General features: G+C 47.5%; 1 protein-coding gene across 1 annotated transcript in view; it reads left to right on the top strand.

Annotated features, from left to right (window-relative positions):
• Nucleotides 1-922: 922 nt before the first annotated feature.
• The window catches only part of LOC144480514 (protein ERGIC-53-like), a 114,510-nt gene continuing 92,242 nt past the window's right edge, over nt 923-23,190 (top strand). The window contains exons 1-4 of the mRNA XM_078200018.1: nt 923-1,109; nt 11,994-12,148; nt 17,940-18,047; nt 21,165-21,226. Coding sequence (XP_078056144.1) covers nt 941-1,109; nt 11,994-12,148; nt 17,940-18,047; nt 21,165-21,226 — 494 coding nt within the window. The 5' untranslated portion in view covers nt 923-940. The remainder of the gene's footprint in view (nt 1,110-11,993; nt 12,149-17,939; nt 18,048-21,164; nt 21,227-23,190) is intronic.

The following is a 23,190-nucleotide window of genomic DNA, read 5'->3' as shown; positions in this document are numbered from 1 at the left end:
GAGGGGGGATCCCAGGGTTGTGTGGAGGGGGGGAACCCCAGGGGATATGGGGTGGGGGGATCTCAGGGATGGGGAGAGAGGGGGATCTCAGGGATGGGGAGAGGGGGGGATCCCAGGAATGTGGGGGGAGGGATCCCAGGAATGTGGGGGGGGGGACCCCAAGGATATGTGGGGGGAACCCCAGGGATATGTGGGAGGAACCCCCAGGGATATGTGGGGGGGAACCCCAAGGATATGTGGGGGGGAACCCCAAGGATATGTGGCAGGGGGAATCCCAGGGGATATGGGATGGGGTATCCCAGGGAAATGTAGGGGGATCTCAGGGATGGGGATAAGGGGGATCCCGGGGATAAGGGGGATCCCAGAGATATGGAGGGATCCCAGGAACGTGGGGGGAGGGATCTCAGGAATGTGGGGGGAGGGATCCCAGGGATATGTCGGAGGGGAACCCCAGGGATATATGGGGGGGGGGGGGGAACCCCAGAGGATATGTGGGGGATCCCAGGGAAATGTGGGGGGATCTCAGGGATGGGCAGAGGGGTGAATCCTAGAGATATGTCCGGAGCTGGTGGGGAGAATCCCAGGGATATGTTGAGGGGGGGGGGGGCGATCCCAGAAATGTTGGGGTGGGGGGGAAATCCCAGAGATATGTGAGGAGGGGAATCCCAGAGATATGTGAGGAGGGGATCCCAGGAATGTTGGGGGGGGGGAGGGGGGAATCCAGAGATATGTGGCATGGGGGATCTCAAGGATATGGGGCGTGGGGGGGAATCCCAGGGTTGGGACTCATACACTCTCTGTCCAGCTGTATTGTTAACCCGCAGAGCCTGAGAATGAGCCGCGAGTGGCTCTGGAGCCAGGCAGCAGCGACCAATGGCTTGCTGCCTGGTGGCGTTTTCCGTGCGCGCTGCCGGGCTCTCGGCCAGTCTCCGGGCCAGCGATGGGGAGCTGCGGGCGGCCGCTGCTCGCTCTGCTCTGCCTCCTCTCCGCTCCCGTCCGCGGCCACAGAGGGGAGCGGACACACCGCAGGTTCGAGTACAAGCACAGCTTCAAAGGACCGCACCTGGTGCTGCGGGATGGCACTGTACCCTTCTGGGCACACCATGGCAGTAAGTTAATCAACTCTGCAAAAACTTCTCCCTCCCCCGGGACAACCACTTAGCTGATACTGCAGCAAGATAGTGAATTAAACTGTAACTACAGCATGGCTAACAGATCCACTTCACTTGTTGTGAGCAATGTTTAAATAACTAATTTGGTAATTTTAGAGTCTTTATCTGTTGTGTCAGCAATGTTTCTCGTGTTTAAATAACTAATTTGGTGTCTTTATCTGTTTGAACGTGTTGGATCGGAGGGCAAACCTCACTTTGGGTTGTAAATTTCTCACTTTCCGCATTATTAGCGGAGAGTTTTATAATCTGTAGTGACACGTGTTGTTAAAGTGCCAGACCCTGTCCCTGCCAAGACACCGTGTGCTGATCAAACAATCCCTACAGTGCAGAAAGAGGCCATTCGGCCCATCGAGTCTGCACCGACTCTCTATTTTACCCAGGCCCCCTCCCCCCATCCTATCCCGGTAACCCCATGGCTAATCCCCCTAACCTGCACTTCTTTGGACACTAAGGGACAATTTAACATGGCAAATCCACCTAACCAGTATATCTTTACAATATAACCAGTAACCAGTATATCCTGCAACTGTGCAGGACCTTGGTGAGACCACATTTGGAATATTGTGTGCAGTTCTGGTCACCTCACTATAAGAAGGATGTAGAAGCGCTGGAAAGAGTGCAGAGGAGATTTACCAGGATGCTGCCTGGTTTGGAGGGTAGGTCTTATGAGGAAAGGTTGAGGGAGCTAGGGCTGTTCTCTCTGGAGCGGAGGAGATTGAGGGGAGACTTAATAGAGGTTTATAAAATGATGAAGGGGAATAGATAGAGTGAACGTTCAAAGACTATTTCCTCGGGTGGATGGAGCTATTACAAGGGGGCATAACTATAGGGTTCATGGTGGGAGATATAGGAAGGATGTCCGAGGTAGGTTCTTTACTCAGAGAGTGGTTGGGGTGTGGAATGGACTGCCTGCAGTGATAGTGGAGTCAGACACTTTAGGAACATTTAAGCGCTTATTGGATAGGCACATGGAGCACACTAGGATGATAGGGAGTGGGATAGCTTGATCTTGGTTTCAGATAAAGCTCGGCACAACATCGTACTGTTCTATGTTCTATCTTTGGACACGATGGGGCAATTTAGCATGGCCAATCCACCTAACCTGCACTTCTGTGGACACTAAGGGGCATTTTAGCATGGCCAATTCACCTAACCTACACATCTTTGGAGTGTGGGAGGAAACTGGAGCACCCGGAGGAAACCCATGCAGACACAGGGAGAACGTGCAGACTCCGCACAGACAGTGACCCAAGGCTGGAATTAAACCCGGGTCCCTGGCGCTGTGATAACCCACTGTGCAGCCCGATATTTACCAGATATCTTCCCCTTGTTCAACATTAGCTGGTGTTTAAAACATGCTCTCGCTCTCTCTCTCCCTCCGAGACACCCACCCATCTACCTACATTGCTATCTATCAGGCCCATGTTAAACATTACTTCTTCTGTGTAATAGTTTTCATGCCATCTTTTTATCGTGGGGGGGTCCTAAGCTTTGAAAGTCGCCGTGAGAATACCACGTTGCAGTTAAAAGCAAATTACTGTGGATGCTGGAATCTGAAACAGAAAATGCTGGAAAAATCTCAGCAGGCCTGACAGCTTCTGTGGAGAGAGAATAGAGCCAACGTTTCGAGTCAGGATAATCCTTTGTCGGTGCTCTGTGCTCTCTACACTGATGCTGTCAGACCTGCTGAGATTTTCCAGCGTTTTCTGTTTTTAGTCCAAATAATACCGCTTCCTCAGGAGATAAATGTTCCTTCTAAAAAAATTAAATGTGTATTAGCACGCTGATGAACTATCAAATGTAATTTTACAAATCTGATGGAAATCCAGGAGTCCCATCTTTGAAAACCTACATTCTGAACCTTAAGATGTAGTTTTACCAGTAATTAACTTTATAAAAAAGTTTACTCCCGTTATGGAAGTTGCAAGGACTATCTGTCTGTCTGTCTTGAGTCGTGAACTGCGTGTTTAGGAAAGCATCCTACCTATTGTTAGATTTCACTTGAAAAGGAGAGCATGGTGGCACAGTGGTTAGCCCTGCTGCCTCACAGTGCCAGGGACCCGGGTTAGATTCCAGCCTCGGGTCACCGTCTATATGGAGTTTGCATATTCTCCCTATGTCTACATGGGTTTCCTCCGGGTGCTCCGGTTTCCTCCCACAGTCCAAAGATGTGCAGGTTAGGTGGATTGGCTATGCTAAATTGTCCCTTAGTGTCCTAAGATGTGCAGGTTAGGTGGATTGGCCATGCTAAATTGCCCCTTAGTGTCCAAAGATGTGTAGGTTAGGTGGATTGGCTATGCTAAATTGTCCCTTAGTGTCCAAAGATGTGCAGGTTAGGTGGATTGGCAGTGCTAAATTGTCCCTTATTGTCCTAAGATGTATAGGTTAGGTGGATTGGTCATGCTAAATTGCCCCTTAGTGTCGAACGATGTGCAGGTTAGGTGGATTGGCAGTGCTAAATTGTCCCTTAGTGTCTTAAGATGTGTAGGTTAGGTGGATTGGCCATTGTAACTCGGCACAACATCGTGGGCCGAAGGGCCTGTTCTGTGCTGTACTGTTCTATGTTCTATGTAAATTGCCCCTTAGTGTCCAAAGATGTGTAGGTTATGCGGATTAACCATGGTAAATGCACGGGGCTATAGGGATAGGACGGGTGGGCCTGGGAAAGAAGCTGAGTAGGAGTAGACTCGATGGGCTGAATGGCCTCTCTCTGCACTGTCACAATTCTATTAAGTATATAGGCAGCGGTATTTTAATTTCTCTTTAGAAAAAAAACATCCAGGTGCCATCTTTTGGATCAGACATTAAACCGCGAGTCCCTTCTGCTATCGCGGTGGATGTGAAAGTTAAGCTTGGGCTGGAGGAGAAGGTGGGAGTTCTCCCCAGTGTCCTGACCAATATTCGTCCTTCATTCAGCGCCTATAAATAGATGATCTGGACATTCTAAAGTTAAAGTTTTATTTATTCGTCACAAGTATTGCTTACATTAACACTGCAACGAAGTTACTGTGAAATTCCCCTAGTCGCCACAGTCCAGCGCCTGTTCGGGTCAATGCACCGAACCAGCACGTCTTTCAGGGTGCGGGAGGAAACCGGAGCACCCAGAGGAAACCCACGCAGACACGGGGAGAAGGTGCAGACTCCGCACAGACAGTGACCCAAGCCGGGAGTCGAACCCGGGTCCCTGGTGTTGTGAAGCAGCAGTGCTAACCACTGTGCTACCATGCCGCTTCTTGCTTTCAGGCAGGGTTGACCTTTATGCCGCCATTAACACCCGCTTTAGTCTTTAATACTGCCATTAGCACTCCCTTTGTCTTGTGTCCAGGACATCTTTGCCGGTAGTTTCCTGACCTTCAGCCTATTCTGACCTTCATTCATAAGAACATAAGAAATAGGAGCAGGAGTAGGCCATCTAGCCCCTCGAGCCTGCCCCGCCATTCAATAAGATCATGGCTGATCTGAAGTGGATCAGTTCCACTTACCCGCCTGATCCCTATAACCCCTAATTCCCTTACTGATCAGGAATCCATCTATCCGTGATTTAAACATATTCAACGAGGTAGCCTCCACCACTTCAGGGGGCAGAGAATTCCAGAGATTCACCACCCTCTGAGAGAAGAAGTTCCTCCTCAACTCTGTCCTAAACTTTATATTGAGGCTGTGCCCTCTAGTTCTAGTTTCCTTTCTAAGTGGAAAGAATCTCTCCACCTCTACCCTATCCAGCCCCTTCATTATCTTATAGGTCTCTATAAGATCCCGCCTCAGCCTTCTAAATTCCAACGAGTACAAACCCAATCTGCTCAGTCTCTCCTCATAATCAACACCCCTCATCTCTGGTATCGACCTGGTGAACCTTTTCTGCACTCCCTCCAAGGCCAATATATCCTTCCGCAAATAAGGGGACCAATACTGCACACAGTATTCCAGCTGCGGCCTCACCAATGCCCTGTACAGATGCAGCAAGACATTCTCTGCTTTTATATTCTATCCCCCTTGCGATATAGGCCAACATCCCATTTGCCTTCTTGATCACCTGTTGCACCTGCAGACTGGTGGAAATTCCATTTCCAACTTTTGACAGCAATAAACCGTTGCTTTTCTTCATCACCTGCACTGAGGAAGAGGTGTTCGGACTCCAAATGTTTCTCTCTCCACAGACGCTGCCAGACCTGCTGAGTTTTTTCCGGCGTTTTCTCTCAGATTTCCAGCATCTGCAGTATTTTGCTTTGATTGTCACAGTGCCGTGGTGAGACGTTGCTGTGTGGAGACTCACTGCTAAAGTGTCCTCTATCGCCAGAGTGAGTGTGCTTCTAAAGTACCTCCTTGTCTGTAGTTGCAGCCAAGCATCATGAACAATGCTGTACAAATGCAACTCCTTTCCCTGCACTATTGCACCCACTATTGTCTAAGTTAAATGTTCTTTTGAGCTCGACTGGCAAAAGAAAATTGTTTTAAAAACATCAAAATTAATGGAAAGTATTTTCCAATGCAATCATAGAATCTTACAGTGCAGGAGGAGGCCATTCGGCCCATCGAGCCTGCACTGACAACAATCCCACACAGGCCCTATATCTGTAACTTCACATATTTATCTCCCTGACACTGAGGGACAAGTTAGCATGGCCAATCCACCTAATCTACACATCCTTGGACACGAAGGGGCAATTTAACATGGCCAATCCACCTAACCTACACATCCTTGGACACTAAGGGGCAATTTAACATGGCCAATCCACCTAACCTACACATCCTTGGACACTAAGGGGCAATTTAGCATGGCCAATCCACCTAACCTATACATCCTTGGACACTAAGGGGCAATTTAGCATGGCCAATCCACCTAACCTATACATCCTTGGACACTAAGGGGCAATTTAGCATGGCCAATCCACCTAACCTATACATCCTTGGACACTAAGGGGCAATTTAGCATGGCCAATCCACCTAACCTACACATCCTTGGACACTAAGGGGCAATTTAGCATGGCCAATCCACCTAACCTATACATCCTTGGACACTAAGGGGCAATTTACCACGGCCAATCCACCTAACCCACACATCTCTGGGCTATGGAAGGAAATCAGAGCACCTGGAGCACCTTTGAAGTGTGGTTTAGGAAACGCAGCAACCAATGTGTGCAAAGCAAGCTCCCACAGAGAACCATGGAGTCACAGAGCTACACAGCATGGAAACAGGCCCTTCAGCCCAACTCGCCCATGCCGACCAGGTTTCCTGAACTGAACCAGTCCCATTTGGCCCGAATCCCTCTAAACCTTTCCCATCCATGTCCCTCTTCCACATTCTCTCTTCCACCTTCTTCCGTCGGGAAAAAGATACAAAAGTCTGAGGTCACGTATCAACCAACTCAAGAACAGCTTCTTCCCTGTCAGACTTTTGAATGGACCTACCTCGCACTAAGTTAATCTTTCACTACACCCTAGCTATGACTGTAACACTACATTCTGCACCCTCTCCTTTCTTTCTCTATGAACGGTATGCTTTATCTGTATAGTGCGCAAGAAACAATAGTTTTCACTGTATGTTAATACATGTGACAATAATAAATCAAATCAAACACAAGGAAAACACGCAAACTCCAGACAGACAGTCACCAGATGGTGGAATGGAAGCCAGGTCCCTGACGCTGTGAGGTAGCAGTGCTAACCACTGTGCCACCCATATGTCAGTCACACAAGGGTACTGATATCTAAGGAAGAAAAGTTATAGGGCTTCCTGGCATTAGTACTTCCATTTTATGTGTTGAGTTGAAAAAGACCACTTGGTACATGTGAAGATTTACGAGGATGTTGCTGGGACTAGTGGGCCTGAGTTATAGGGAAAGGTTGGCCAGGCTAGGACTTTATTCCTCGGAATGTGGGAGAATGGGGGCTGACCTTATTGATGTGGATAAAATCATGAGGGGCATAGAAAGGATAAATGCACACAGGACGGGATTTTACAGCCCCGTCGTCCCAAAACTGTAAAATCCCGTCTGGGGTCAACAGACCTTCCCATTGTCCGCCTCTCGCCCCCTCCGATTCCCGTGGCAGGCAGGGCGGTAAATTTCTGGCCATAGTCTTTTTCCCAGGGAATGGGAATTGAAAACTGGAAGGCATCGATTTAAGGTGAGAGGGGAAAGGTTTCAAAGGGGACCTGAGGGGTCACTTCGCGCAGAGGGTGGTGAGTGTATGGAATGAGCTGCGAGAGAAAGTGGTTGAGGCGGGTACAAAGCAACATTTAAAAAGCATTTGGATAAATACATGGATGGGAAAGGATTAGAGGGATATGGGTCAAACATGGGCAATTGGGACTAGCTGGGAGGGCACCATGGTCGGCATGGACCAGTTGGGCTGAAGGGCCTGTTTCCGTGCTGTATTGCTCTATGACTCGATAACATTTGATATCTGTCTTATTTGCAATGCTGTGAGAGACTGTTTGGGTCACATACCCAAGTCCGTAGTTCAACAACCCAGAGTCACGTTTGACGCTTGCATCCTCCGATATCCCTCATTGTCAACAATGAACAAGTCAAATGATTAATCCCATAGCTGGTGCCCTAGAATTGGCCTTTTGAAAGAACTACCCTGACGCAGAATAATTTTATCTCCCAAGCTCCCCCCGTGAAATTGACCCCAATTTGTTCAGTTCCAACAATTTAAGTTTCTAATGTTCATATGCTACGTCCAAGCTAATGTAAAGTTTATTTATTAGTCACAACTAATGCTTACATTAACACTGCAATGAAGTTACTGTGAAATTCCCCTGGTCGCCACGGGTCAATGCACCTAACCAGCACACCTTTGGAATGTGGAAGGAAACTGGAGCACTCGGAGGAAACCCACGCAGACACGGGGAGAATGTGCAAACTCCACACAGAGTGACCCAAGCTGGGAATCGAACCCGGTTTCCTGGCGCTTTGAAGGAGCAGTGCTAACCCGCCGTACCGCCCTATTGGAGATATAAAATTCAGGAGCAATGCATCAGCAATCGTGGAGAATGGTACTTCTAGCTGACAGTGATTAAATTACCCTGTGTAAAGACCTCTCTCGCCGTGAATGTTCATTAATGCCGTGGCTAAAATATTACAAATAGAATATACATCACAGAAATGGGCTGTTCAGTAACAATGGTCGATGCCAATGTTTATATTTCAACTGAACATCCTCCCGACTTGCTTCATCTAACCCGATCTATTCCTTTCTGTTTCCAGTTCTTACCTCACTTCTCCCCATATATAGGAGGAGGGGTAGGCCATTCGGCCCATTGAGCCTGCTTCGCCATTTTAGTACAATCATGACTGATTGGACACTCCGATGCCTTTTATACCCACCACCCCCATGAGCTGTTCCAATCCTTACAGTGCAAGAGGAGGCCATTTGGTCCATTGAGTCTGCACCGACTCTCCAACAGAGCATTCTACCCAGGCCCCATCCCCACGACCCCACATATTCACCTCACTAATCCCCCTAACCTACCCATCTTGGGACACTAAGGGGCAATTTAGCATGGCTAATCCATCTAACCTGCACATCTTTGGAGTGTGGGAAGGAACCCACGCAAACATGGGGAGAACACGGGCGGCACGGTGGCACAATGGTTAGCACCGCTGCCTCACAGTGGTTGGCACTGCTGCCTCGCAGTGCCAGGGACCCAGGTTCAATTCCGGCCTCGGGTCACTGCCTGTGTGGAGTTTGCACATTCTCCCCCGTGTTTGCGTGGGTTTCCTCCGGGTGCTCCGGTTTCCTCCCACAGTCCGAAAGACGTGCTGGTTAGGTGCATTGACCCGAACAGGTGCCGGAGTGTGGCGACTAGGGGAATTTCACAGTAACTTCATTGCAGTGTTAGTGAAAGCCTTACTTGTGACTAATAAGTAAACTTCTTAAATGTGCAAATTCCATGCTGCCTCACCGCGCTAGGGATCCAGGTTCACCCGAGGCCGGAATTGAACCTGGATCCCTAGCGCGGTGAGGCAGCAGTGTTAACCACCGTGCCACCCATAATCCAATCATACAGTATTGAGTTCCACATTCTAACTACTCCTCTGGGTGAAGAAGATTTTCCTCAGTTCTTTATTGGATTTAGCAGTGTCTAACTATTTTATTTACTATTGATGTTCGCCTGGAAGTGGAAACTATGTCCACCTGATTATTTAAGGAAAAGTTGATATTTCTGTTTAAAATGGTTCCACAGGTGGATGGAACAAAATGGAGGATTTTTACTTTAGAGAACCATTCTATGTTGCAAGGAAACCTCATGTGCTGTCAACTGTAGCCAGCTTACAGGCCTAAGTCCTTGGCCCCTGATAGGATTACAGACTGTGAGCAAAGGAGATAGCTCCGTCTGATCCAGTGTGTTGTCATGGGGACATCTCAATTCCATCTAAGTTCAGGGTGCCAATGCACTGTGAGGAGTATTGTTGGGGATTAAAAATTTAAAAATTAAAGAAAAACCTTTCTTTAGGATGTGGTTGTCACAGGCAAGGCCACTATTTATTGGCCATCCCTAATTTCCCTTCAGAAGTTGATGGCCCACAGTGGTTAGCACTGCAGCCTCACAGCTCCAGGGACCCGGGTTCCTACAGTGCAGAAGGAGGCCATTCGGCCCATCGAGTCTGCACCGACCACAATCCCACCCTTATCCCCATAACCCCATGCACTTACCCTAGCTGGTCCCCCTGACACTAAGGGGCAGCACTAGCCACTTTGCCATTAGAAGCTGTTCTATTCCAGCCTCGGGTGACCTCTCTGTGCAGTCTGCATGTTCTCCCTGTGTCTGCGTGGGTTTCTTCCGGGTGCTCCGGTTTCCTCCCACAGTCCAAAGATAACATAGAACATTACAGCACAGTACAGGCCCTTCGGCCCTCGATGTTGCGCCGACCAGTGAAACCAATCTAAAGCCCCTCTAATCTACACTATTCCAATATCATCCATAGGTTTATCCAATAACCATTTGAATGCTCTTAATGTTGACGAATCCACCACTGCTGCAGGCAGGGCATTCCACGCCCTTACTACTCTCTGAGTAAAGAACCTACCTCTAACATCTGTCCTATATCTCTCACCCCTCAATTTAAAGCTATGTCCCCTCGTGCTAGCCATCACCATCCGAGGAAAAAGGCTCTCACTATCCACTATCCACCCTATCTGATCATCTATTAAGTCACCTCTTAACCTTCTTCTCTCTAACGATAACCTCAAGCCCCTCAGCCTTTCCTCATACGATTTTCCCACCATACCAGGCAACATCCTGGTAAATCTCCTCTGCACCCTTTCCAACACTTCCACATCTTTCCTATAATACGGCGACCAGAACTGCACGCAATACTCCAAATGCGGCCGCACCAGAGTTTTGTACAGTTGCAGCATGACCTCCTGGCTCCGAAACTCAATCCCTCTACCAATAAAAGCTAACACACCGTACGCTTTCTTAACAACCCTATCAACCTGGGTGCCAACTTTCAGGGATCTATGCACATGGACACCCAGATCCCTCTGTTCACCCACACTACCAAGTATCTTACCATTAGTCCAGTACTCTGTATTCCTGTTACTCCTTCCAAAGTGAATCACCTCACACTTTTCCGCATTAAACTCCATTTGCCACCTCTCAGCCCAGCTCTGCAGCTTTTCTATGTCCCTCTGTAACCTGCCACTTCCCTCCGCACTGTCTACAACTCCACCAACTTTAGTGTCATCTGCAAATTTACTAATCCATCCTTCCACACCCTGTTGCGGATTAGGTTGATTGGCCATGCTAAAGTGACCCTTAGTGTCTAGGGGTTAGCAGGGTAAATAAATGGGGTTATGGGGATAGGGCCTGGGTGGGATTGTGGTCGGTGCAGACTCGATGGGCCGAATGGCCTCCTTCTGCACTGTAGGGATTCTATGATTCTATGAATACATCTGGTTCTACATTTATGTATCGGTTTGGTACAGCAACAGCTTGCTAGATCATTTCAGGGGGCAGTTAAGAGATAGACATATGGTGTGAGTCTGGAGTCACAAAAGGATGGCAGATTTCCTTCCCTGAGTTTTTATAACAACCCTTTATGGATCACCATTACACAGACCAGCTTTCAATTTGATTGATTGAGTTATTATTGTCACATGTATTAGTATGCAGTTGTTTCTTGTGCTGTATACAGACAAAGCATACTGTTCATAGAGAAGGAAATGAGAGAGTGCAGAATGTAGTGTTACAGTCATAGCTAGGGTGCAGAGAAAGATCAACTTAATGCGAGGTAGGTCCATTCAAAAGTCTGATGGCAGCAGGGAAGAAGCTGTTCTTGAGTCGGTTGATACATGACCAATTTCTATTTATTAATTGAATTTAAATTCTAATGCTCAATGTGGGATTTGAACCTGTGTCCCCTGAGGGTGGGTCTCTTGATTACTAGTCCTGTGACATGACCACTACCCTGCTGCCTCTGCATTTCCTGTTGCATCAAGACAAAGGTTTACTACTTCAAGTTAAATCCTAGTCAAATATAATTTTTAGCTAGACAAACGCTCACAGCCAATCTTATATAATAGGATAAACGCAACACACTGCGGATGCTGGAATCTGAAACAAAAACAGAAAAATGCTGGAAAATCTCAGCAGGTCTGACAGCATCTGTGGAGAGAGAATAGAGCCAACATTTCGAGTCTAGATGACCCTAGACGAGCTTTGACGAAGGGTCATCGAAACTCGAAACGTTGGCTCTATTCTCTCTCCATAGATGCTGTCAGACCCGCTGAGATTTTCCAGCATTTTTCTGCTCTCCGATAATAATTCATTTTAAAAGAAGTAAACTTGACAGTTTTTCCATTGCCGTTTAGGTGCCCTGCCGAATTCTGAACGAATTCGAGTTGTTCCTTCGATGCGTAGCCAAAGTGGATCTGTTTGGGCCAAGAATATCTTTGCCTCTGAAAACTGGGAAGTGGAAGTTTCATTCCGGATAAGTGGCAGAAGCAGAGTTGGTGCAGATGGACTGGTACGTTTCCCCGTCTTCTCAGCGGCTTTGTAAGAGTTTTCCTGGTTCCCCGGAATCCCATCCAAAAGCTATGATCAGTGGAATGGGAGCCAGTGGTTATACTTTAAAAATTTGCTGAGAGAAGGTTTCAATGTGATGTGTTCTACCTCAAAGGGGAGAGCAGTCTGTGGTCATCTGGGACTATGGTGGCTTTACCTTTACCTCCCCTTTGGGCTGGTAAATGGCCTCCTTCTGCACTGTAGGGATTCTATGATTTCTATGAATTCCTGGTAAATCCAGTTAGGTTTACATTCTTACCCTCAGATGAGGATCCATCAGACCAAGGGTTAAGTCAAAAGTTTATTTATTTATTAGTCACAAGTAGGCTTACATTAACACTGCAATGAAGTTATTGTGAAAATCCCCTAGTCGCCACACTGCTGCCTCAGCGCCAAGGACCCAGGTTTGATTCCGGCCTTGGGTCTCTGTCTGTGTGGCGTTCTCCCCGTGAGTGCATGGGTTTCCACTGGGTGCTCCGGTTCCCTACCACAGTCCGGAAGACGTGCTGATTAGGTGCGTTGGCTGTGCTAAATTCTCCCTTGGTGTACCCGAACAGGTACCGGGGTGTGGCGTCTAGGGGATTTTCACAGTAACTTCATTGCAGCGTTAATGGAAGCCTACTTGTGACCCAAGTTTTCACTGTTTATGGAACACAGCACTTGGAAAATGAACAAAGGAATTTGACTGCAGGGGACCATATTACACTAAAGGGAATAAAAAATTATTTATTTCATATTCTTTGTTAATGTCAAACGGATGTGAGCAGAAGTAGGAAAACCTGCTTTCTCTACCCACAACCCCATCCTCGAATGAGCGAACATTAAACATGTCTGCTATTCAATTAAATGTTGCATATTGATCTAGAAGATAAACTAATTAGCAAAAAACACAAGTTCTGTCGGGAAATATAGTTCATAAGATATAGGAACAGAATTAGGCCATTCGGCCCATCGATTCTGCTCCGTCATTCGATCATGGCTGATATGCTCCTCATCCCCATTTTCCTGCCTTCTCCCCATAACCCTTCAACCCATTACCAATTAAAAATCTGTCTAATTCCTCTTTAAATTTACTCACTGTCCCAGCATTCACCGCTCTTTGGGGTAGCGAATTCCACAGATTCACAACCCTTTGGGAGAAGTAGTTTCTCCTCAACTCTGTTTTAAATTTGCTGCCCCTTATCCTAAGACTATGACCTCTCGTCCTAGAATGCCCCACAAGAGGAAGCATCCACTCCACGTCTACTTTATCCATACCTTTTATCATCTTGTATACCTCAATTTGATCTACCCTCATTCTTCTAAATTCCAGAGTATAGGGAAATATTCTTCAATTTGGGGGCGGCGTGGTGGCACAGTGGTTAGCACTGTCCCCTCATGGTGGCAGGGACCCGGGTTTGATTCCCAGCTCGGGTCACTGTCTGTGCGGAGTCTGCATGTTCCCCCCGTGTCTGCGTGGGTTTCCTCCGGGTGCTCCGGTTTCCTCCCAGTCTGAAAGACATGCTGGTTAGGTGCATTCACCATGCTAATTTGCCCCTTAGTGTCCCGGGATGCATAGGTTAGAGGGATTAGTGGAGTGAATATGTGGGGTTATGGGGATAGGACCTGGGTGGGATTGTTGTCGGTGCAGACTCGATGGGCCGAATGCTCTCCTCCTGCACTGTAGGGATTCTATGATCTCTATGAATTCCTGGTAAATCCAGTTAGGTTTACATTCTCACCATCCTATGAGAGTCCATCAGATCAAGGGTTAAGTCAAACGTTTATTTATTTATTAGTGTCACAAGTAGGCTTACATTAACACTGCAATGAAGTTACTGTGACAATCCTCTAGTCACCACACTCCGGCGCCTGTTTGGGTACACTGAGGGAGAATTTAGTATGGACAATGCACCCTAACCAACACGTCCTTTGGACTATGGGAGGAAACCAGAGCACCCGGAAGAAACCCACACAGACACTGGGAGAATGTGCAAACTCTGCATTGGCAGAGATCCAAGACCGGAATCGAACCCGGGTCCTTGGCACTGTGACGCAGCTGTGCTAACCACTATGCTGCCCCAATGCTTAGCAACGCATGGCAGTTATTTTTCCCAATATACCTTCAATATCAAAGAACAAGAACAAAGAACAATACAGCACAGGAACAGGCCCTTCGGCCCTCCAAGCCCGCGCCGCTCCCCGGTCCAGGATTGAATCCTGAATCCAGGATCCCCGCCCAATTTTCCAGCCTATCTACATCCTAATATCCTATCCACCGAGCTGTCCCTCACAGCTACGATGCTTTGTTCATCACAACCTATTAACTCACCCCCACCCCCCCATTCCAGACCATGTGATCTCCAGGGAGAGGCGAAAACCCAGAGTGAAAACCCCAGGGCCAATATGGGGAAAACAAAATTCTGGGAAATTCCTCTCCGACCCCCTGAGGCGATCGAAACGAGTCCAGGAGATCACACTGGCCCTGATCAGAAAATGCTTCCCAACCCTATTCATTTCCACTTCTGCTTTACGAACACCATCTGAATTCCCTGCCCCCGAGACAGGTTCCCAACTATCCGCAGTCTCGCTCTGTACTGGCACCAGCAAGATGATCATAGAATGAAGCCTTGAAACGAGAAACAAAGAACAATTAGCCCGCGCCGCTCCCTGGTCCAAACTAGACCACTCTTTTGTATCCCTCCATTCCCACTCCGTTCATATAGCTGTCTCGATAAGTCTTAAACGTTCCCAGTGTGTCCGCCTCCACCACCTTGCCCGGCAACACATTCCAGGCCCCCACGACCCTTGTTTTAAAAAAACAAATTTGATTAAAGCTGGTGACCGTAATCAACTTTTTTTTCACAAGTGTATATAACTCCAAGATATGGCCATTGAATCAGCAAATATCTAAGTTGCCACAGAACCCAATCTTCAATGTCGTCTGAACGTTGTGAATCTTAGTACAACTGACAACTTCCCCCTATGAAAGTGAAGTGCAAACCATATCCTGGAGTGAATACCAACTGTTTCCTTGGTTCCTGTGAATGACATAAACCATCGCTGGTTTGATTTGATTTGATTTATTACTGTCAAATGTATCAGGATACAGTGAAAAGTATTGTTTCTTGCCATACAGACATAGAAACACAGAAAGTAGAAGGAGGAGGAGGCCATTCAGCCCTTCGAGCCTGCTCTACCATTCATTTTTTTGATTTGATTTATTATTGTCACATGTATTAACATACAGTGAAAAGTATTGTTTCTTGTGCGCTATACAGACAAAGCATACCCTTCATGGAGAAGGAAACAAGAGAGTGCAGAATGTAGTGTTACAGTCATAGCTATGGTGTAAAGAAAGATCAACTTAGTGCAAGGTAAGTCCATTCAAAAGTCTGGCAGCAGCAGGGAAGAAGCTGTTCTTGAGTCGGTTGGTGCGTGACCTCAGACTTTTGTATCTTTTTTTCAACTGAAGGAGGTGGAAGAGGGTATGTCCGGGGTATGTGGGGTCCTTAATTATGCTGGCTGCTTTGTCGAGGCAGCGGGAAGTGTAGACAGAGTCAATGGATGGGGGGCTGGTTTGCGTGATGGATTGGGCTTCATTCACGACCTTTTGTAGTTCCTTGCGGTCTTGGGCAGAGCAGGAGCCATACCAAGCTGTGATACAACCAGAAAGAATGCTTTCTATGGTGCATCTGTAAAAGTTGATGAGAGCCGTAGCGGACATGCCAAATTTCCTTAGTCTTCTGAGAAGGTAGAGGTGTTGGTGGGGCTTTCTTAACTATAGTGTTGCCATGCAGGGACCAGGACAGGTTGTTGGTGATCTGGGCACCTAAAAACCTGAAGCTCTCGACCCTTTCTATTTCATCCCTGTTGATGTAGACAGGGGCATGTTCTCCTTTACGCTTCCTGAAGTCGATGACAATCTCGTTCATTTTGTTGCCATTGAGGGAGAGATTATTGTTGCCGCACCAGTTCACCAGATTCTCTATCTCATTCCTGTACTCTATCTCGTCATTGTTTGAGATCCGACCCACTACGGTGGTGTCATCAGCAAACTTGAAAATCGAGTCGGAGGGGAATTTGGCCACACAGTCATAGGTGTATAAGGAGTATAGTAGGGGGCTGAGAACACAGCCTTGTGGGGCACCGGTGTTGAGGATGATCGTGGAGGAGGTGTTGTTGCCTATCCTTACTGATTGTGGTCTGTGGGTTAGGAAGTTCAGGATCCAGTCACAGAGGGAGGTGCCGAGGCCCAGGCCACAGAGTTTGGAGATGAGTTTCGTGGGAATAATGGTGTTGAAGGCTGAGCTGTAGTCAATAAATAGGAGTCTGACATAGGTGTCAGACTCCTATTTATTGACTATGAGCAGGAAGGAGCAGATTCCCATTTGATCTTGCCCTTTGTTGCAGATGCAAAGCGGAGGAATTTGCGTAAACTATCAAGAGACTTAAATCCTTGAAGAATTCTCCGCGGTTGTCAAACAGGTTCCCAGATCACGACATTGCTGGCTCAGAAAAGATCGGCGGGAAAATCCTGAGAGTGAAGTCGCAGAGAAAAATCACAAGTGTGGTTTGGTCACTGGTTCAACGTAGGGAACATGGCCACCAGTCTGTGCACAGCAAGATCCCACAAGCAGCCATGTGTTGGTTTGATGTCGAGGTAGAATCCATAGATTAGAATTCCTACAGTGCAGAAGGAGGCCATTTGGCCCATCGCGTCTGTATTGAGCACAATCCCACCCGGGCCCAATTCCTATAACCCCACACATTTACCCTGCTAATTCCCCTGACACTAAGGGGCAATTTACCATAGTCAATCAACTTAACCTGCACATCTTTGGACACCAGGGCAATCAGGGCTGATTATTGAATTCAATATCCTGATTCCCCCCCCATATCCCTTGATCCCTTTAGCCCCAAGAGCTATATCTAATTTCTTCTTGAAATTACACAATGTTTTGGCCTCAACTACTTTCTGTGGGAGTGAATTCCACACATTCGCCATCCTCTGGGTGAAGAAATTTCTCCTCACCTCAGTTCTGAATGGTTTACCCCTTATCCTCAAACTATGGACTCCCCCACCATTGGGAACAAAACATACTGTTCATAGAGTATATAGGGGAGAAGGAAAGAAGAGGGTACAGAATGTAGTGGTATAATCATAGCTGGGGTGCAAAGAAAGATCAGCTTAATATATTCAAGGCCCATTCAAAAGTCTGATGGCAGCAGGGAAGAAGCTGTTCTTGAGTCGGTTGGTACATGACCTCAGACTTTTGTATCTTTTTCCCCATGGACAAAGGTAGAAGAGAGAATGCCTGGGCTGCGTGGGGCCCTTAATTATGCTGGCTACTTTTCCGAGGCAGCGGGAAGTGTAGATGGAGTCAGTGGATAGGAGGCTGGTTTGAGTGATGGGACTGGGCTACGTTCACAATTCTTTGTAGTTTCTTGCGGTCTTGGGCAGAGAGGGAGCCATACCAAGCTGTGATACAACCGGAAAGGATGCTTTCTGCGGTGCTGGCCATGAAAGCCATCCAATCCTACACCTCTGTCTCTCCCCCTCCACGGCCCATTACTTAGAAAGTGATCCTTCATTTCCCTTGCTTGGGTGTCTCTCCACTCTGCCAGGTTGCTGTGTTGAGAATCCTGATGACAAAAGGATCCATGGTGCAGTAGGTATGAACAGCCAGTTGACTGGGTTTCCTTAGCAATGGTTAACATGGAGAGCTCCATGTCAACAGGCAGATACTTATTATCCTTGTTGTCATTGACAGGCCATATGGTACACCAGAGGGAGTGGTCCAACAGGACCAGTTTACGGAGCAGCCGATCAGTGGGATGGTGTTGGCATTTTCTTTGACTCGTATGACAATGATGGCAGGGTAAGTAAGAAAAGCAAGGAAAATGTGAACTTGTTATCAAAATGGTGAGATTGCGGAGTCTGATGTGCAGAGGGATCTGGGCGTCTTACTGCATGAATCACAAAAGGCTAGTACACAGCTCCAGCAAGCAATTAATTTAAAGTTTTATTTATTTGTGTCACAAGTTGGCTTACATTAACACTGCAATGAAGTTACTGTGAAAAAATCCCCTAGTCGCCACACTCTGGTGCCTGTTCGGGTACACTGAGGGAGAATTCAGCATGGCCAATGCACCCTAACCAGCACATCTTTTGGACTTGTGGGAAGAAACCGGAGCACCCGGAGGAAACCCACGCAGACACAGGGAGAACGTGCAAACTCCGCACAGGCAGTGACCCAAGCCGGGAATCGAACCTGGGTCCCTGGCGCAGTGAGGCAGCAGTGCTAACCACTGTGCCACCGTGCTGCCCTACCTGGATCTGCACCTAAAGTTACCTCAATTTACAGCACCTTAAGTGTCGTAAGCTACAGGGCTATGGGCCGGGTGCAGGAAGGTGGGATTAGAAAATGTTAAACATTAAAAAGTGTTTCCTCCCACAGTCCAAAAGACGTGCTGGTTAGGTGCATTGACCGTGCTAAATTCTCTCTGTGTACCCGAACAGGCGCTGGAGTGTGGCGACTATGGGATGTTCATAGTAACTTCATTGCAGTGTTAATGTAAGCCTACTTGTGACACTAATAAATAAACTTAAACTTCTTAATTTGAATCCAGCCACAAGAGAATTCATCAGCTTGGACAACGCAGCAATGTTGTCCAATGATTTTGTTAAGAACCAGGCCAGAAACTCCAAGGTGTTTTGGCATTAGTGAGCATAAAGTGTTTCACTCCCGGTATGATTCAAGTGACCCACTAGGGAGCTTTCATCAAGCAAAGTTTATTTTAAAACACAGGTAAATATAACAAAAATAATTAGTATCATAGAATCATAGAAACCCTACAGTGTAGAAAGAGGCCATTCGGCCCATCGAGTCTGCACCGACCACAATCCCACCCAGGCCCTACCCCCATATCCCTACATATTTACCCGCTAATCCCTCTAACCTACGCATCTCAAGACACTAAGGGGCAATTTTAGCACAGCCAATCAACCTAACCCGCACATCTTTGGACTGTGGGAGGAAACCGGAGCACCCGGAGGAAACCCACGCAGACACGAGGAGAATGTGCAAACTCCACACAGACAGTGACCCAAGCCGGGAATCGAACCCAGGTCCCTGGGGCTGTGAAGCAGCAGTGCTAACCACTGTGCCACCGTGCCGCCAAGTATAAACTTTTAAACTTATAAAAGTATAACTTTTACCAATTACAAGAATTAAACATGACACAGTATAATCCTGAACCGCTATCTCTGTTGTTCCAATGTAAACACAGTAAGGAATCTAACAACACCAGGTTAAAGTCCAACAGGTTTATTTGGTAGCAAACGCCACTAGCTTTCGGAGCGCTGCTCCTTCGTCAGATGGAGTGGAAATCTGCTCTCAATGTAAAGCAATGTAAAGTTGCAATGAAAAGCAGCCCCATAGACATACACTCTTCAGACTGATCTAGCACTAAAGCAAGTATGCCCACGTGATGCTGGATTTGCAGCTTTTAACACCTATGTAAATTGGTCCTTTGAATGTTGGATTAAGTCTCTGAGGCTCCCCAGTCTTGGAACTTTCAGAAAGCCTCTGGAAAGAGAGAGACAGAGACTCTGTCTTCTTCCACCAGCTTCTGGCAGCATCTGAGAAAAGAAACTGAAGCTAGAATGCTCTGTGGAACAAAGTTGCCCTCAGTCACATGACATAACCTGTCAATCAACCCCAATCAAGCTCCACTCAGCAATCCCAGGGGACGCATGAAAGCCACAGGACACTGCATTAGTTCAGATTAAAATCAGCATTGCTTCAATTATCCTGCTTCAGCAACAATAAAGGACACCAGTCACATTCAACACGGTGCCGACAAAATTCCAGGGTCTGCTAGAAACATCCTACAGAGAAACAATCAAAATATACCCCTTAAAGGCACGGGACTGTCACAATTACAGCAGCGAAAGATGTTGAAATGCTAGTTTTTTTGTTCATTCATGGAATGTGGGTGTCACTGGCTGGGCCAGCATTTATTGCCCATTCCTAATTGCCCTTGAGCTAAGTGGCTTGTTCAGGGGGCATTTAAGAATCAACCACTGTGGGTCTGGAGTCACATATAGGCCAGACCAGGTAAGGATGACAGATTTCCTTCCCTAAATGGGGCATTGGTGAACCAGATAGGATTTTCTTTAAATTCATTCATGGGACATGGGCATCGCTGGCTGGGCCAGCATTTATTGCCCACCCAAGGCTGCCCAAGGGCAGTTGAGAGTCAACCACATTGCTGTGGCTCTGGAGCCACATGTAGGCCAGACCGGGTAAGGACAGCAGATTTCCTTCCCCAAAGGATATTAGTGAATCAGATGGGTTTTTTCCGACAATCGACAATGGTTTCATGGTCATCAGTAGATTCTTAATTCCAGATATTTTTTATTGAATTCAAATTCCGCCATCTGCCATGGTGGGATTCAAGCCCGGGTCCCCCGGAACATCAGCTGAGTTTCTGGATTAATAGTCTAGTGATGATACCAGTAGGCCAACTCCTCCCCATGTTTTTACGACAATCGTTTTGGGTCACCATTAGACTTTTAATTCCAGATCTTGTATTGAATTTAAATTTCACCATCTGGCGTGGTGGGATTTGAACCCAGGTGTCCAGACCATCACCCTGGGTCTCTGGGTCACTAGTCTGGTGACAATACCACTACGCCACCGCCTCCCCTCTGCTGCCAGAAGAATGTTCTTCTGGTCATATGATAGTAGGATTGCATTACCAGCCCTGCTCCTGAAGGTGCTTGGTGCCAAGTGATGTCTTGCCTGGAGGGCTATTTTTCCCAGGGAAGCAATGGCGGCCGAGGGGAAATATAATTCCCACTAATCAGCTCAACGGTTTGGTGGATCCGCAAGCCTTAGAATCCTAGAGTAATTTGTGTACAAGCGCCGCTTTGAACCCCGTAGCATTCATAGGTTTGCTGATCGCAATCTCTCTTTTACACTGTTCCTCAGATGAACAATCCAGTCATCCTTGTCGTGGGGAACGATGGGCAACTCACATATGATCATGCCAAGTAAGTTTTCATTCGATTTGTGGTATGAATTGTGGGTTCTTTTATACTTTTAAAGACACACTCTTGCTTTGTACATGAGGTCGAATCCTGAATTTCTTTGCCCCAACAAGTCAGAGACTTCATAGAATCCCTACAGTGCAGAAGGAGGCCATTCGGCCCATCGTGCCTGCACCGACAACAATCCCACCCAGGCCCTATCCCCATAATCCCACATGCTTACCCTGCCACCCCTACCCTAGGGGTGGCACAGTGGTTAGCACTGCTGCCTCACAGCGCCAGGGACCCGGGTTCCATTCCCGGCTTGGGTCACTGTCTGTGTGGTAACAAAGAACAAAGAACAAAGAACAGTACAGTACAGGAAACAGGCCCTTCGGCCCTCAAGCCTGTGCTGCTCATTGGACCAACTAGACCATTCGTTTGTATCCCTCCATTCATGTTGCATGTTCTCTCTGTGTCTGCGTGGGTTTCCTCCGGGTGCTCTGGTTTCCTCCCACAGTCCAAAGATGTGCGGGTTAGGTGGATTGGCCATGATAAATTGCCCCTTAGTGTCAGGGGGACGAGCTTGTGTAAATGGGATTATGGGGATAGGGGCTGGGTGGGATTGTGGTCGGTGCAGACGCAATGGGCTGAATGGCCTCCTTCTGCACTGTAGGATTCAATGATTCTATGACCCTGACACTAGGGTCAATTTAGCCTCACAGCGCCAAGGACCTGGGTTCGATTCCCGGCTTGGGTTACTGTATGTGTGGAGTGTATGCGTTCTCCCTGTGTCGGCGTGGGTTTCCTCCGGGTGCTCCAGTTTCCTCTCACAGTCCAGAGATGTGCGGGTTAGGTGCATTAGCCATGCTAAATTGCCACTTAGTGTCAGGGGGACTAGTAAGGTAGATATGTGGGGTTATGGGGATAGGGCCTGGGTGGGATTGTGGTCGGTGCAGACTCGATGGGCCGAATGGCCTCTTTCTGTACTGTAGGGTTTCTATAATTTCTATGATTACTCTGATTCTATTCTATTCCATGGATTCAAATGAGCGTTTCACTCAGTGCCATTCTCTTGCCTTCTCCCCGTGTTCCTGCACATTATTTCTTTGCAAATAACCATGGAATTCCCTCCTGATTCCACTAATCAACCTGCAACCACCACACCAACCAACTCAAGAACAGCTTCTTCCCTGCTGCCATCAGACCTCTGAATGGACCTACCTTATATTAAGCTGATCTTTCTCTACACCCTAGCCATGACTGTGACACAACGTTCTGCACTCTCTCCTTTCCTTCTCCCCTATGTACTCTATCAACGGTATGCTTTGCCTGTAGAAACAATACTTTTCACTGTATCCCAATACATGTAATAAATCAAATCTAAAAATCAGTGCATTCCAGACCTGAACCACTTGCTGTGTGAAAAATTCCCTTCCCATGTCGCTTTCGCTTCTTTTGCCAGTTAGTTTAAATCAGTGCACTCTCGTTCTCGATCCGTTCACAAGAGTGGACAGTTTTCCCCCCATCTAGGGCGGCACAGTAGCTAGCACTGCTGCTTCACAGCTCCAGGGACCTGGGTTCGATTCCCGGCTTGGGTCACTGTCTGTGTGGAGTTTGCACATTCATAGAAATCATAGAAACCCTACAGTACAGAAAGAGGCCATTCGGCCCATCGAGTCTGCACCGACCACAACCCCACCCAGGCCCTACCCTCATATCCCAACATATTTTACCTGCTAATCCCTCTAACCTACGCATCCCAGGACACTAAGGGGCAATTTTAGCATGGCCAATCAACCTAACCCGCACGTCTTTGGACTGTGGGAGGAAACCGGAGCACCCGGAGGAAACCCACGCAGGCACGAAGAGAATGTGCAAACTCCACACAGACAGTGACCCGAGCTGGGAATCGAACCCAGGTCCCTGGAGCTGTGAAGCAGCAGTGCTAACCACCGTGCTACCGTGCCGCCCATTCTCCTCGTGTC

This window comes from Mustelus asterias, chromosome 29 (genome assembly GCF_964213995.1).
Source record: "Mustelus asterias chromosome 29, sMusAst1.hap1.1, whole genome shotgun sequence".
Taxonomy (NCBI): Eukaryota; Metazoa; Chordata; class Chondrichthyes; order Carcharhiniformes; family Triakidae; genus Mustelus; species Mustelus asterias.
This window is presented reverse-complemented; position numbering and strand designations above follow the sequence as displayed.